Here is a 16,622-nt window from a genome sequence, read left to right as displayed (position 1 = left end):
AACAGCATGTGGGGAACTGGGAGTACTTAAGCGAAAGAAGTTTTCTTGATTGAAAACTGCTTTTTCAGCTTGCAGATCTCCTCCTCCCTCTCCCTCCTCTCAATGGAAAAAAAAACAGCCCTGAAGGAAATAAAGAAATATATCCTCTCTTGAGGCCTCGCCCCCGTCCCTGTGCAGTCCTTCTACAGCTCCCAGCAGCAACTTCTGCTTCCTGCAGCCTGAATAAACTCTGCTTAAAAAAAAAAAATTAATTGAGCTTAAAAGCATTACTTCTCTGTGTGGTAATGAATTGAGTGTGGCAATATACTGCATTACAGTTTTGTCCTTGGCATACCACCATCTGGAACAGCTCTCTGCAACTCTCATTGAGTACGTCAGGGAGCCAATGATCTGTTGTACAAAACTGAACAAAATACCGCTCCTGCTTTGCAAGGATCCTCAGAAAGGTTTCCTGCAGATTTTTCTTTGAATAGTTTTCATTTTCATGCTTTTTTGGACAGTTGAAGTGCAGCTTGCCAAGTTCTAACAGGAAGACCAGAAAAAAGTGATCAGTAGGTCCATGTGTAGGGTAGTAGGGGCATTCCCTGTGAATCTTTTGCGATAAAATGCAGTACATTTGTATTCAGTCCTGTATTTCAGTCACTGTGTTTATTGGACCTGAAATTATGCTTGTATTTATACTGTACAAAACCTTACTCAATAAGATGGAGTATGTTATTTTCTGCATTAATCCACAGCAAAGAAATGTTGCACAGCATTCTTAAGATGAAAATTAGCTTTACTGAGGCATAATTGTACAATAGTCATTCTGTACAGCTAGATGGTGCACATTTGTTCATTGTCTAATTTTGGTCTTTAGATAGTCCTCAAAGTGTTGCTATGCTAATTCACTGTCTCGTGATGTGTCTTTGCAACACCTCAGAGAGCTGAAAGGATGTGAACTGTTCTGCCCACTGGGAGATGGAGGTCTGCGACACGGTGATGTCATTAGTAGTTAGATATCCTAGTACATTTGTGAATCAGGGATTAACCGGTTTATACAACTACATGAGAAAGCTGCAAGAGAAAAATCTTTCATAGGTCCTAAGTTAGGATGCTAACCAACGTAATATCTTTGGTTTTGCATACCTCACTACTGGAGAACGCTATTTGATTGTGGCCTATTCCATGCTAATACTTGGGTTTTCAAGTTGCAGAATTCTTTGCGAGGATTCATCTCTCTGTAGATAGTAAACTTACTTAGCATAAATGAGGTCTTGATTGTCACTCATGTATTGAATGTGTATGAGTTTCTCCCTGACCTATGTATTTTTTAAGTATATAAGGGCTCAAACTCTAGATTTAGTATTATTAAGAAAAAAATTATAATTAAGAACAAGGCAAACATTTCTGAGTTTCACATCTGGGTTATTGTTAGCTATTAACTGGCCAGTATTTTCTGTTTGTTTCATTTAGTTTTTTCCACATCAGGTGTCCAAGTTATAGTCCTTTTTCTGCATTTTCACAGCTTATCCAGTCTCACATCTTCGCACCTCCTTGATTAGTGCAACATCATCTCTTTGGCAGTCCTTCCTCCTCATATAAATGCAATGTGTTTCTGAGTGGATGTAATCAAATACTGATGATTTGATTTGATGTAATGAAATATTGTTGTTTTGATTTCAAAATTCTGTTCTTCACATTTTTTTCTCTTTTCTTCCCAGAACATTTTTGTCATATTAATCATTAGATATTTCTTTGCTTTCAAGGTACTTCTAGACTTCTGTGTCTATCCGTTTCCTTTTACATGCCTTCTTTCATTTGCTTTGACACATCCACACTCACTGCTCATCAGACCCTATCGTACCAGTTACCAGGGCTGCCAAATAGAATTTTTGAAGAAGCACTTTCTTGCTTGCTCCTAGGCTAACCTATATGTTACAAAGGCATTTCCTGTGAACATTCACAAAGTTATTGCAGTGTCTTTTTCCAAATCCTTCCCCAAAAATGCTTTTCTATTATACTGTGATATAAAAACTCCTAAGACAGCTTTCAGGTTGCCACTATATGATATCATTACCTATAGTGCTGTTAGTTGTTCCCTTTTACTTCCCTTTTTGCGTGTGGGTGTGTTTTTTCTTAAACTTAAATGGAAAGGCTTTGAGGACAGAGACCATTTTTGTCCAGTGGGTCTGTGGTCCATAACCAGAGTTCATGTTATCGTGCGGATACAGCGCAAAGTCAGCACTAAGTAAAAGGGACCTCCAGGCCTTATCACAAATGCTTTGCTGCCTTGTTGCTTTGCGTTAGCATATGGTCTTTCAAATGTGCTGTACTTTTAAGTGTAGATGATCAACTGCTTTAACATCTCTAAAAGTACTAGCTTTTCCTTTTTTTTCCAAGACAAATATATAACAGATGCATAAATGAACCATGGAATGAATGTGCTGCAGACATAGAGCCATCATTACGCTCTTCACAATCAAGTTTTTTCATAAGCTCATGTGGCGTGCACCTGTGTTAAGTTAACGGTGCACTTAGGTGCAGTGTGGAAGACTTAATAATTCAAAGTGGAATTTGTTTCTTTGTTCCTTTTGTGCTCTTTCTCATATCCTCTCCCGTCATTATTTACTGAGCTCTGTTTGCCTTCTGTTTGTACTTACAATTATTTTGCTAATACTTGATTTGGCCGAGGTTCAAATTCACCAACTGGAAATGCAGAAAGTCAGTAGAGCAGGACAAAGATACCATGTAAGATGATTTTAAAATAAAATAAAGAAATCAGCAATCAATCTGTATTACCAAAAGAAGTACTTTAAGATGCAGTGTACTGGGTATCTACTGGAATGACAGTTGAAAGTGAAGAAATGGGAATATGTGTGAGCTGAAAAATAATTTGAATAAAGACTGAAGAGAACCAGTTGTGGTTTTGGGGGGTTCAACAAATAACTTGCCTTTGCAGCTCTGTTTCATATATTGAAATCCTGCTTACTGGCAGTTTTATGCCCCTTCAAGTGGAAGTTTTCTAATGTATAGCTGTGTGTTCTCTCATAGAATTGTTCTACTATTTAGCTCTTCCATATTCCTCAAAAACAAAGGCATTTCTTTCTCATCCTATTGTGAAGGGGAATAGAAATTGGGTAGAAAGCCATCTGCTTTAAATTTAAAATGAAGGTGATGGCAGGGAGAGAAGCATTTGTAGAACTGGCAAAATCTAAGACCATTTTCTCAGTTGAAGACTGAGAAACCACTAACCGCTAACAGGTCTGCTTTCTAATTTTGAGATCTAATTAGACTAATGTTGCTTTAAAAACATCATTACAGACCAGCATAGCTACAGCTGACCAAAATGTTAAAGCTTTTGATGTAAGATGGTAGTTTTCTCACACTCAATAATTGGCTTGCTCTTAAGCATACTGCATACTACTTACAGCGGTGTGCAGCCTGCTCAGCAGTGTTTGTGAAGGTCATTTGAAGCAAAAGTTTATTAGGCTTGTGCTTAGTAACTACTAGCTCTGTGGTCTGTAGCATCTGCTGTTAACTTCTGTATACTGTTGTCCTAAATAAGTTTAAAAGCTTTAAGGCGTACCCACATCTGACAGTTTATACTCCCTTATAGATCACCATGCTTTCTACATGTTTTGAGGACACTTAGCAAATTGTTAGTAGAATCTGAAGCATCAAAATCAAAATAGTCTGAGCAGTAAATTGCCATTTATGGATTTTGAATCTTTCGAACTTGACTGAATTACAATCAAGTATGATACCTATTTAATTTCTTTTTTCTTACCTGTTCTTAATCAAGAAATTTAATTACTATTCCTATGAAATCCAGAGATTTCTGCACAGGCAGGCATAAACCCATGTTGTTTAATGATGTTAACATGGATAACTCTAGCTGATGGTAAGGACTAATTGTCTAATTGCATAGTTCACGTGTCTGGCTCACTTGTGCGATTTATGCTGATGTCTGCAGTGCTGTGTCTCAATTACTGGAGATGGCAAGATCATAGAATCATAGAAGGGTTTGAGTGGGAAGAGACCTCTAAAGATCGTCTAGATCCAACCCCCCTGCCATGGGCAGGGACACCTTCCATTAGACCGGGTTGCTCAAAGCCTTGTCCAACCTGGCCTTGAACACCTCCAGAGGTGGGGCATCCACAACTTCTCTGGGCAGCCAGTTCCAGTGGCTCACCACCCTCATAGTGAAAAATTTCTTCCTTTATATCTAATCCAAATCTACCTGTTTGAAGCCATTACCCCTTGTCCTATCACTATATGTCCTTGTAAAAAGTCCCTCTCCCGCTTTCTTGTAGGCCCCCTGCAGATACCTAACTGACATGCAGAGGTATCTGAAGAGTCCTGCATAGATCTATTCTCTTCTATATGGTCATGTAGTTCAGTCTTTTCTTTCATATCATGATACACAGTTGCATAATTTAGCGTATACTTTTAACTTGCATAGTTGATAATTTCCTATTTTGTAAGCACAGGAAAACTTACCTTCACCAAATAAGTTCTTGGTGAAATTCCTATAGATGATGACAGATAAAAAGAATTATCAAAAAATACCTTGATGGAAGGGCTCTCCCAGGAATTTGAACTGTATCCTCTTTTAGGGGCTGAGCACCATCTTGATCTCATTACTTTTTTTTTTAACTGATCAGAGGCTCTCTGATGGTATTTTGTGGCAATAGTTTATTTGACCTGACCCAGAAGATTCTGGCTATTTGGAATGTGTTGTCATAAGCTATTAGTGATCCAAATATAACAGGGTTGTGCCTCTAGGCTCAGTATTTGGTTAAAGGAAAAAATAAAATAAAATAAACACCCAGCTGGAAAACAAATGTAATTTTCAAGCTTAATGGCACAAATATTCTTGGCAAGCAAATGTTGATATTTAGATTAAAAGGTACCAACTAAGAGCAACCAGTGACAGAAGGAGTGGAGGAAGTCTGACACCCGCCCATTTTCAAGGCATTTTAAACATCATCGGCAACAGTTATTACCAATTTAATGTGCAAGCACTGGAGTTTCATGGGGTTTGCTAGTTTAATTTTTCGTGTCTCTGATTTTTGTGTCAGTTATATTGTATGCAGAATTTTTTCACCACAGAGTTTTAATGTATGAATTCACATATGATGCAGACTTTAGGACAGCTATTCATAAAGTGAAGGGCATCCACAGGCAAGTTTGAAAAATATTGGTAATAAAGTTTGTATCTTTGTTCAAATGGTTTTGTATAGTTCATAAACAGTAGAAGCAATGTGAAACATCAGATTTGTCTGCCTGAAGATGGATTGAAGAGTTAAATATTTAGACATATTTTTTCTGTGAAATGAAGGGAGAAGTCTGCCTTTAGGACTGGAAATAACATGATGTGTAATGATGATATTTAATGCTTATTGAGGTAACAATCAAATGCCAAACTGGTATTGAAGCAGTTTTGTGCTACGTGCTGGATGTAAAGAAGAATATGAGGGTTTGCCACCCAACAATTTATGATGTGATTTAATCTTTGGAGTTTTTTTGTTTGTTTTTTAGCATAAGGCGTCATCAGGAGAGGAGAGCAATTTTAACTCCAATTTTAACAGATTTCACAGTTCGAATAACTGCAGCTCCTGCAATTATTTTTACAAAAATTGATGCTGCAGAGAATTTGCACCCAGAGGTTAGTACAAAATGTGAACAGAAATAGCATGACTTTTAATGTGTTGATAATCTTAATATTTTACTATTCCACCATTTTAAGTGTCCAGGTGTTTTCAAATACAGAGATCGCCAACTACAAAAAAAAAAAAAAAAAAGAAGTCTTAATCACCAGCTGAAATGCTCTTTCTCTGCTGGAGAAAGAATTTGTGTATAGCATTCAATATTAAAGGCAGCCTGTCCAGAGGTAGATGAGCCTGTTTGCAATTCAGAAAATAGGAATCCCTTTAATGATTTCCAGCAATATTTTAAAAACATTTGTGATGGAAAGGTGTTGAGAAGAGGTGCCATAGTACAACATTACGAAACATTGTATTCACAAGCTTCTCATAAAGAAGCCTGAAAATGCAATTTATACACTATCTATAAGAAGAAAGTTGAGCTGAGTTCTTTTAGTCAGATTTTCAAGCCCACAAATTTCCACAAAGCATCCACTCCCCAACCATTATTGTGGGTACTTCAAGGTATTACAGATTGTGATCACTTTTACCAGTCTGTGTGTCAGCTTGTTAATGATTAGTCTGTGAAGAATGTTACACAAAAGGCATTGTCTCCCTTTTTGGCATTAGTTTGTAGCTCAAGAATTTAAAACATTTTATGTAGGGGAAATATCGGAAAGTTTTTGTCAGCTCACAAGGAATATTTCTCATAACAGCTACCTCCTGGGCAGAGCAAAACTGTACAAGAGTATAAAGGGTATGAGGTGTGTATTGCAATGTGCATTAAGTGTACGTTGCTGCGAAATAATAGCTAACGGATATAGAAAGAAAAAATTGACAACTTCATATTTTGTGTAAAGTGTCATCACAAAGGCAGATGGAAAATTATTTAATGTGAAAAAGTAGAAAGCTTAGGGCGTGGCTAGGATGCATAGAAGTTACTCAAAAAGAAATCGCTGAGCTTTACTAATGCTCATGTTCAAGAATTTCAGTGTTTTCTGTGCACACAGTCTTCTTGTTATCTAGTCACTGATGAAGAGAGACGTCTAGTTTAGATTGTGAAGAGCTTGAACATTGTGCAACCTTCTCGTGAGAAGGGGCAGTACTTCTACTTATTAAGCAACCATTCTGCATTGGTTCTGTTTTTCATCTCTTTATCACTTGCCAACAGTGAAGAGGGTTTTTTGTGCTACATAACACCAGTAAAACAGTGGCCATCCAGCTGGCTTTGCCAAGGTATTAACAATGGTTTATAGGCAAAGAGAAATCATTTAGATTGGTTATCAGTGAGTCCCAACACATGATTTCATTATAAATCAAGGAGAGTTTACCTTTTTTTTTAAAAAAAAAAAAGTACATCCTTTTCTTGGAAAGAAAGGAGAATTGTAGTCACTGCCAGGAAATAAAAAACAAAATCTGACAGTCCACTGTTTGATACTACCAAGACATGGAAACAAGACCTTACACACGAGATGCTTTTCTTGCTTAATTTGTCGTAACAGTTATGCTGTTGATAGCAAAGCAAAGAATAGGCCACATCCTTGTTTAGAAGGCTGAGAGACTACTTTCTCCTAAAAAGACCTAATTAATCTATATACAACGTTGAAGCATTGACTACAGCAGAGAATCACAATACAGTTCGATATAAGCTGGAAGTTACTTCCCCAGTAGCTGTTACCTTGTATTTTCCCTAAATTTCTCCACAGGAAATTTTGGTGTGTGGTCATTCTTTGGAGGTGAATGTGACAACAAACCTGGATTTCTTCCTCAGTGTGGCTCAAGTACAACTTCTTCAGCAGCTTGTACAAGCCAATATGGTTGGACTGGAACCTTCCAGTAGCATCACTGAGGTAGGTTTTTCACTGGCTTGTAGCTGTGTTTTTTAGAGTACAGTAACTCTGATCAGGTGTTTGCATCATCGAGGTAAAATTATACAGGTAAATGAAATATGTGTATTATTATTGCTTTTTTGGTCAGCTTTAAAATGCATTCTAATTTTGTTCTAGCAATAAGATGTGTTATTTTAACAAGAACATTATTTAGTAAATTAGACTAAGGTGATTCTGTAGCATCTTATGTACACGAATTATCTTATGTAAACAATGAAGGAAATCAATTTTGAAGTAGTTTTTTGAGGTTTTTGGCTTTTAATTTTAACTTTTATTGGAGCTTTGGCATCTCCTTCTGAGTTCACATACTACACTGTGTGCTTCCCTAAAGCCAGTAAACTAAAATTTTCACTGTGCCTGGTAACCACTACTCGCATTAACTGTCTTCACTCAGGTCCCTCAGATTCAGTCCACCTCTGAGTATTCTCATACTTCTTCAGTAAGAATGGTGATGGGTACATCGTGAAAGGTCCTTTGTCTTCGCAACAACTAATGTTTTCTTTTTTCTTCAGCTATTATCCCTTGAATTTTTTCTTTATTTCTGGAAGTTTGCATTATTACCTCAGTTTGCATTAAAGGCCAATCACTAGCTGTGACAGACCTTTAAGTTTAAATTATTAATTTCTGGGCTGATATAAAAAAGTTAGGAGAAAAGAAAGTTAAAACATTACTGTAAGAGAAAATATGTCTTTCTTATCTTCAAAACCAGGAATCTAGTCAGGCTGACAGCATCTTTTAAAGACAGTAGAAGTAGATACGTGACAAGGCACAAATTCCACTGGAGTGGCTGTTGGATTAATTGAGAAATCTTCACAAATAAGAACAAGAGTTAGGGAGAGAGTTAAAGAGCAAGGCACAATCAACTCTTGCTTTTCAAGAATGTAGCTAATGGGAGAGCTGAAGAAACTTTTCTCCTTCCTTTTCTGTATCTCACAGATGCAGCATGCGTGTGAATCTGGGTGGAAGCAGGGAATGCTCTAGAGCAGCCAAACTCTCTCCTCACCCTATCAAAACCCCAGAAGTTGTTTCTATCCTGTGAATCTAGGCATCGCATTATCCCCTCCTTCTCCCCGCCTCCCCCTCCTTTATCCCTTCCCAAAGATAGAGGGAAATAAGGGCATTGTTTCATTACTATGTTGAAACATGAAAGACGTAGAAAAGAAATGCAGTGTATCTTTCTTTTCCTTGGATAGTTTGCAGACGCGAGGCCTTTTTTGGAGATGAACATTATTTATAAATATATATGGGAATATCTTCAATAAATAATCTGTGGAGCGCTGTTCTCCCATTGTCAGTGGAATGGATAGAATCAGAATATTTGAATGGGTGCCAAGAATATTAATTTTGAGTTGGCGCTGTGCAGAAGTGCTGCATGAATGATGTGGACTGTACAAACTTAAAAGCAATTTACTACATAATTTCAGAAAGGTTTTTTTTGAATACATCCCAAGATACCTATTTGTTCTTCAGTGATATCTCCCTTGCGTTACTGAGGTCTCCTATAATGAGTAATGGGAGTATTTCTGATTCAAGGTGGTGTTTGTCTTCTCTTTAATAAGCTGTAGAACTATATCTTGATTCGCTATACTGAGAATGTGAGATCCGATAGTTGGTTACTTTTTGTCCAGTTCTTTCTTCAGTGTTCTGTAGTCTCAAGTGCCTATATGAAGCTACCCCACCCTCTAATATATGCACATTTATCGTTATCTTCATGATTCTCCTTTAGTCAGCAGAGAGAAACATAATACAGATTGTGTACTGGTATGCTGCTGTTTTCATCTCAGTGAATGAAGTCTGGAGCCTGCATATGGCTATTCATACTTCACACCTGCTAATTATTTCATTGCAAGAATCAAAACATAATTTAGGTTGCAAGACATATCTGAAGACCATTCTTTTGCTCAAAAGAACACTAATGTCAAAGCTAGATTAGGCTTTTCAGTGCATTGTTCAGTCAAATCTTTCTTCGTCTCCAAGGAGGGAGGTTGCACTGCTGCTCTGGGTAATTGTTCTGTGCTTAACTATGCTCATTCTGGCAAGGTTTTGTCTTTAAATTCATTCAGAATTTTGCTTGATGCAACTTTTAATCGTTGCCTCTCAACATTTCACTATACATCCCTAAGAACAGTCTGACTTCATGTTCTCCATAACCCTGCTTTAGCTAACTGGAAACAGTCATGTGATACCCCACCACCATACTTAGATTTCTCTTCTTCCATCTGAACAAACCTAGCTCTCTCACCCTCTACTCATAAATCTTGTGCTTTAACTTGTTAACCCTCCTGATGATATTCTGCCCAGGTGAGTTTCTCAATCTTTTTTTCTTTCATTATTGAGCTCAAAGCTAGAGACAGTACTTGTAATAAAAGGAAATAATGTCACCTCTGATCTGCTGGCTATGCTCTTGTTAATGCTGCCAAGTAGTGCTTAGCCTTCAACAGTGCAGGGGCACGCTGCTGTAACATGTTCAGTTTGTTGTCCATCAGGAGCGTTTTCTGCAAAGCTGCTATGTAGCAGTTGGCCTCCAGCCTGTATTTGGTTTGGGATTTTTCCTTCTCAGGTGCAGGACTTTGCGTTTACCTTTGACCTTCATGAGGTTTCTGTTAAACCATTTCTCCATTTTGTCAATGTCCCTCTGACTGGCAGCCCCACCCCTCAGTGTATCAACGACTTCCCCCAGTTTGGTGTCATCTGTGAACTTTCTTTGGGTGTCATAGAATGGTTAGAATTGGGAGGGACCTTAAAGATCATCTAGTTCCAACCCCCCTGCCATGGGCAGAGACACCTTCCATTAGATCAGGTTGCTCAAAGCCTTGTCCAGCCTGGCCTTGAACACTTCCAGTGATGGGGCATCCCCAACTTCTCTGGGCACCCTGTATGTCTTCCAGTGTCTCACCACTGTATGTTTTTTATTACTGCCAAGGTCTTTAAAAAAGACATTAAACGTCATCAAACCTTGAGGAATGTCACTCTATAACTAGAGTTCAGCTGCACTTTGGAACAGTGGCCTTTACTGTCTGATTTTAGTGATCCAGTGTGGTTTTTTACCCACCTTCTAGTCCACCCATTCAGTTTGCACTTGGATCCAAGAGGTTGAATAAAAGTCTACCGTGGAAGACTATCCAAACTTTGATAAGGTCAAAGCAAACAACATTCAGTACTGTATCCACAGAATCAATCGCTTCATCATAGGAGGCAATCAGGTTGTGGTGGGGCATGATTTACCTTTTGGTAAGTATGTGGTTTTTGTTCCCAAAAACTTTTTTGCCCCTCAACTGCCTGGAATTGGCTTCTCTGAAAATGTGTTCTGTCACCTTCCCAAGGTCTACAGTAAAGCTGACTATCAAATAGGTTCCCTGGATCCACCTCCTTGCTGTTTTTGAAGATTTAATATTTTGAATGAGCAACCACATAATAAACATAAGTATGTAAAAATGGTGCACACGGGTATTCTCTAAACAGGAGAGGGGATAAAGGAATGCCTTGAATTTCTTGAGATAACTGACCATAAATTAAATTTGTTTTATTGATTGTCTTTTTTTTCTGCTAGAATAATTAAAAGATTGAGATACATACTCAACAAAATCTTTGACAAGAATCTGTCAAAAAGTGTATTTCAATACTGAAAAATAAACTGTAACAGAAACTGTAGGATTCAAGAGTTACCTAAAAGTAGGAAGAGAACAAGAATGGTAAATTCTTCAAGTCTTCCCATGTGTTGGTGCCACTTTAAAGACACTGCCGATGAAATATTGAAAGAACTCATAGAAATGCATTTGAATTTTTACGGATCTGACCGTGGACTACTGAAAGTTGCAAAAAATTCTTGTTTCTGAAGGTGTCCAGCTGATTGAAAATTCTGCATTGCTAGTAGGCATTTAGTCTTTTTAAAGAAAAAACAATCCAGCATATAGAATACACAGACTCATTGTTCAGATTTAGTGAAAAGGTTTAGGGAAATTTAAGGCTTGAAGGGACTTTTGAGCACTATGGTTGGGAGACAAAAGAATAGTTAGATTGGAACTCAGATTATGAATGGAATTTTGTAGGACAGTGACTTAAGGCAATGAGTGTATTTACTTGGCTTTCCTTTAGACACTCCCATTATTACTAATTAAGATAATAATCTCGATTGTGTATCTTTCCACAGGCAAGCTGTTCAACCACATTTAAAGATGTGTTTAACCTGTTTTCAGGAAGCCATTTTTACAATATGAGGTCTTATTTAAAGGAAAAGTCATTAGTGATGAATTGGATATTGGTTTCATTGTATTTGTTTCCTGTTAGCATCTGTTCAAACACAGTTATGCATATGTGTATAATTATGGTAGATTTCCTTTTTAGCATACAAAGCTTAAAGTAGGATAGAATTGTGGAATAATTTAGGTTAGAAGGGACCTACAGAGTTCCTACAGTCCAAGCCCCTGCTCACAGGGTTGCTTTAGATCTTCAATCAAGTCTTGAATACATCCAAAGATAGAAATTACACGGGCTGTCTGGGCAGCCTAGTTGACCACCCAGAAGGTTAAAAAAAAAAAAAAATATTAGGTGGAGTTTCTTGTGTTCCCACTTGTGTCCATTGCTTCCCATTCTATCATTGGGCATCTCTGAGAAGAGTCTGGCACCATTTGCTCTATGGACTGCAACCAGGCAGTGTTCACATGCCCATGGATGCCATCTGATTAAACTTTTTGTCATCTTCGGATATTGCTATCTTGATTTTGCAACTGTCTGGGTTGCCCTCTGTTGAACTCAGTCGATATTTTTCTTGTACTGTGAGGACCAAAACTGGACACAGTATTCAAGATGTGATTTCACGAGTGCTGAGTAAAGGGCAATAATCACTTCCCTCAATCTACTGACCATGCTTCTGCCAATACAGTCGAGGATGCTGCTGGCCACCTTTGCTGCCCAGAAACCTCACTGACTCGTGTCCATCATTGCTTTGCAACTAGCTTGTATTATTGCTGAGGTTCTTTCTTCCCAGGTACGGGATGTCACATTTCTCCTCGTTTAACATCCTAACATTCTTATTTAGCTCGTTCATCTACCCTGGCTAGGTCCCTGTGGATAGCAGTCCTGCACTTGCACATATTCACTGCTTCCCATTAATCAGTACATCAGTACTCAATCATTCAACTAATTTTTTTATCCATGTGATAATTCACCCCTAAGAAGTGTAATGTCCAAACTTAGATACAAGAATATTGTGGAAGTGTTAAAAGCCTGGACAAAGTTGAAGTAAATGACATCCACTGCTCTACCCTGTCCACAGATCCAGACATTTTATCTGTCAGGTAATCTGATAGGTAGCTGCTTTGTGGATTCTGAGGAAGGGCAAAGCAAGTCAATCAGAAGATTTGCTTTGTTCCCCTTGTCTTAGTCACTTAGCTGTGTTCATCGTGTTTGATACTTAGCAATACTTCACACTTTTTCAGAGCCAATAGTTTCTCCTGCTTGCGGTAAATGTCCAAGTAAAAACTATGAATATGTAAAGCTTGTGTCATTTTCTGCTCCTTTCTAGCACTCTTTCTGTAGGCCTCCATGCTGATGTTTTCTCCAGCGAGGCTGAGCACTCAAGGGTGCCGGCTATGTGGGCTGATGACAGCTCTTCCAGCAAGCAGCCCTTTGAAGCTATCCAGTATTCCAAAGAAAGACAACAAAATATTTGGGGATTCTGGGTATGATTTATGGAGTGGGGTGTGGGTCATAAGAGTCAAATGCATACACCTTGGCTGCAAGATGAATGTTTTAGAGCTGTGAAGCCACAAATATTTGAGAAGTGCAAACATCAAGGCCAGAGTAGAATCATCTAGGGCTGTACAAAGAATTATAGAGATATACAAGGAGTTATATAATTAAAAATGAAAGGAATCATTAATCAAGTTTGGATGTTAGGAAAAAACGTATTTGGTGGAGAACACTGCGAAGGGACATGAGAAAAAGATGTTGAGCTGGGGTCTTTTCACTGATTTTTCATACCAGGAGACTACCTGCTGTGGTTTCATAATCGAACTGGTTCTAATGTTATAATCTCTAACTGATCATAACAGCCCTGTATCAATTTCTAATTTATAAGAAGAATTTATTTTGAGTTCATCTGCCCTGGATTTCAAAAAATAAGCCACACTTAGTTAAAATGGCAGAAATTAGTGAGTTGCATCCTCTGAAGCCTAGAAGTCATTAAGCAGGTAAATCTCACTTTATTAGATAAAGACTCTATTAAGACGGCCTGGGGCATGTGGATTTACCAGCAGTAATTATTTTTGTTATTCATTAATATCAAGTAATCATCATATTAAGTCTACTTTAAAAACAACCATGTATAAAGAATAACACATGACTATTTTTGAAATCAGTGTTTTCAAGCAAGTTAAGTATTTAGACTTTTTAAGAAAATAAAAAACGTATTTTAAAGGGGCAGAGATAGACCACTTCATTAAGAAAGCCAGAGATGGGGATGCTCTTTGATCTATGTATGTATTCTGCTCAGTATCCCACAGAAAAAAAACAACCCACCCTTAAGTCATAAAGCTAATACAACATTCTTTCCTTTTCCCAGTCTCCTGACTCCACTCTTTCTTCTTGGTTTCCTACAGTCTACTTTGTTCCAGAAATCCATACACTGGAATTCTTAACTTCTGGTAGTCTTGACCTGACTGACTCATGGTGTTCATATGTAGTTCATATGTTTTTTCATTGTGCAGAGTAGCTGGTTTGGAAATTAAGTAATAAAACAAAGGATATTTGTGGCTTTGTGTCTTCTGAATTATTTGAAGACTTGTCCCGTTTCTCACACAGGAAGAAAAATTCTTCAAAATATCATGATACCTTCTGCAGGTTTTTTTTTTTCTCAACAAGCTAAAAGCGAAGAAACAGATCTGAAGATTTTCTTTGGTACTTGATAGTTTCACTGGCGGATTTGCTTTTGTTCAAAATCTTTTGCTTTTTTCCTAGATCGTCTTTTGGAAGGGATGGCATACTTATTCTTTTAGTACCATATTATCTTGGGGGGGGGTTGTTTGTTTTGTTAAGTCTAAAAAGCACCATTATAAATTTCTAGCTTGGTCTTTCTGTTTAGGTAAATACCCTAAACGTTCACAAGTACTTCGTGTGACAAATTTGTCAATATTTTTGAGCTTACTGTATAGAATGTAGAAAGGAATTAATACAAAGATTTTGGGCCTAGATAAACGTGACTGACTTTTTTCCTTTTTTTTTCCACTTTTCTTCTACCTGACCATTTCATAGAACTGTATGTAATAAGGTTAAGAACTTGGTTTTAGGTGAAAGTAATCAATGTGGAGGCCATCTTTATGTATTCCTTTTATGTTTTGTTTTCTTTCCTGCTTGCATCACTTTACATTTACTTATATTGTATTTAATCTGCTATTTTATTGCCTTGTCATTCGGCATTCTAGGGTCTTCAGTTCTTCACAGTTGGCTCCTGAATAAGTGAACATACTTAGAAAAAATATCTTATTGTGCTCTTCATTCCTTCTTCTGTTTATGAATATATTGAATGTGGTCAGCCCCAGCAAAGATAACAATGAGAGTACACTGATAACCACTAATCATTAAATTAGCCTTGTACTCTTACTCTTAGTTGATTCATCTAGACTAATCGATCAATTATATATCTAGGTGAGGACATTCTTCCTTATCCTACGGAAACTTAGTTGACTAGACACACACACTGAATTGAGCTCTTGTTCCCAGCTAGTATGTTGTTTATTAATAGTGGGAATCTTTTAAAAATCTGCAGAACTGACTTTTTCTCTCCATTACCTCAAGCCACAATCTTACAATGTACTCTCTGTATACACTATTCCAAGTCTGATGAGAAAACTCATCAAAATGGGGAGCAGGTTTGAAATCAGACACACTTATCTGTAGTGTTTGTTGCCTGATGCAGTTTTGAGGTTTTCACTTGTCTTGCTTTTAAGTTGCTGTCTAAAATAGCCAGAACTTAAAAAACAACTCCAACATTTTAAAATTTCATTTGAGGTTCAACTCAGTCAGCTGACAATATGGCTATTCCTCCTCTTTTCCTCTCCCCTCTGAAATTAACCGTCTTAGCAATGAGACAGCCATTCCTGTTTCCATGATGAATTTTCAGGGTGGTTTGTTTTGGGTTTTTTTTTAGATTGCTCACTATATTTTTTTTTTAGTTACAGACTTTTCAGTTTTGAGTTAAATTTGAAACATTTTTGCTGTAACTTAGAAACATGGATTTGCATTGTTTTATTTGGTTTATTTTGCCCTGGATAAACAGTGAAAAAATATCAATAGTTAATGAACTATCTTGTAATAATACTTCCCACAATTACAATTATCTTGTAATTACTTTTTACAAGTAATATAATTATTGTCAGTACTATAATTAGTTTTGAGAAGAGAGGCTACTGCTGAGATATTTATTCATTGGTCCCTGAGGCCTCAGCTGTTAACAAACTTCAGAGAACCATCAGTTTTCTCAGCACCTTTTCTCTCTGTCGCACCTGACTGGAGCTCATGCCTAGAGAGCTTTTTTTTTTAGGTGTTAAACCTGCTTAGTTGAAAAGAAAGCAATCTATTAATGGCTGAGTTGAACAGCTGTTTGTGGCTCTTCGACAGCAGGAGTTGAAGAGCTTGTTTGTTCTTTATTTTTAAAGGAAAAAAATTGTGTGCTTTATGCAAGCAATTTTGGCACATTTAAAAATAAAATAAATAAAATTACAGTGACAAAAAATATCACATTCCTGAATATTCCTGTCCATATTATTCACAGTTGAATTCTTGCTGGTATATAATTAAAATTGCATTTGCCTTTTTTTAATGTGTAAGTGAGGATATGCTGAGGAAAGGGATGGAGAGTTTTCCAAAGGACTGGATTTAAGCAGATTGAAAGCAGGTGGCTATCCACATTGTATCACAATTTTGGCACATCGCTCATTAAGAAAACCTTTGCCACTGAAATTAATTCACGCCCAACAGATGTTTAGTACCATAAAGGTATATGACCTGCTTGACACCAGTCACTGAAAGCAAAACATTTTTTCTTTTGATGTTTTGCATTAGGTACCATGGATATTACATGTGTCTCACACACTGAAAATAGAACTGA

At 37.3% G+C, this 16,622-nt stretch overlaps 1 protein-coding gene across 1 annotated transcript in view; it reads left to right on the top strand.

The window, feature by feature from the left end:
- The window catches only part of VPS13B (vacuolar protein sorting 13 homolog B (yeast)), a 502,169-nt gene that overhangs the window by 340,540 nt on the left and 145,007 nt on the right, over window positions 1-16,622 (top strand). The window contains 2 exon segments of the mRNA XM_009891830.1: window positions 5,524-5,650; window positions 7,334-7,477. Coding sequence (XP_009890132.1) covers window positions 5,524-5,650; window positions 7,334-7,477 — 271 coding nt within the window.

This window comes from Charadrius vociferus, unplaced genomic scaffold (assembly GCF_000708025.1).
Source record: "Charadrius vociferus isolate BGI_N301 unplaced genomic scaffold, ASM70802v2 scaffold15, whole genome shotgun sequence".
NCBI lineage: Eukaryota > Metazoa > Chordata > Aves > Charadriiformes > Charadriidae > Charadrius > Charadrius vociferus.
Note: the sequence above shows the minus strand (reverse complement) of the source record. Positions and strands in the feature narration are given on the sequence as shown.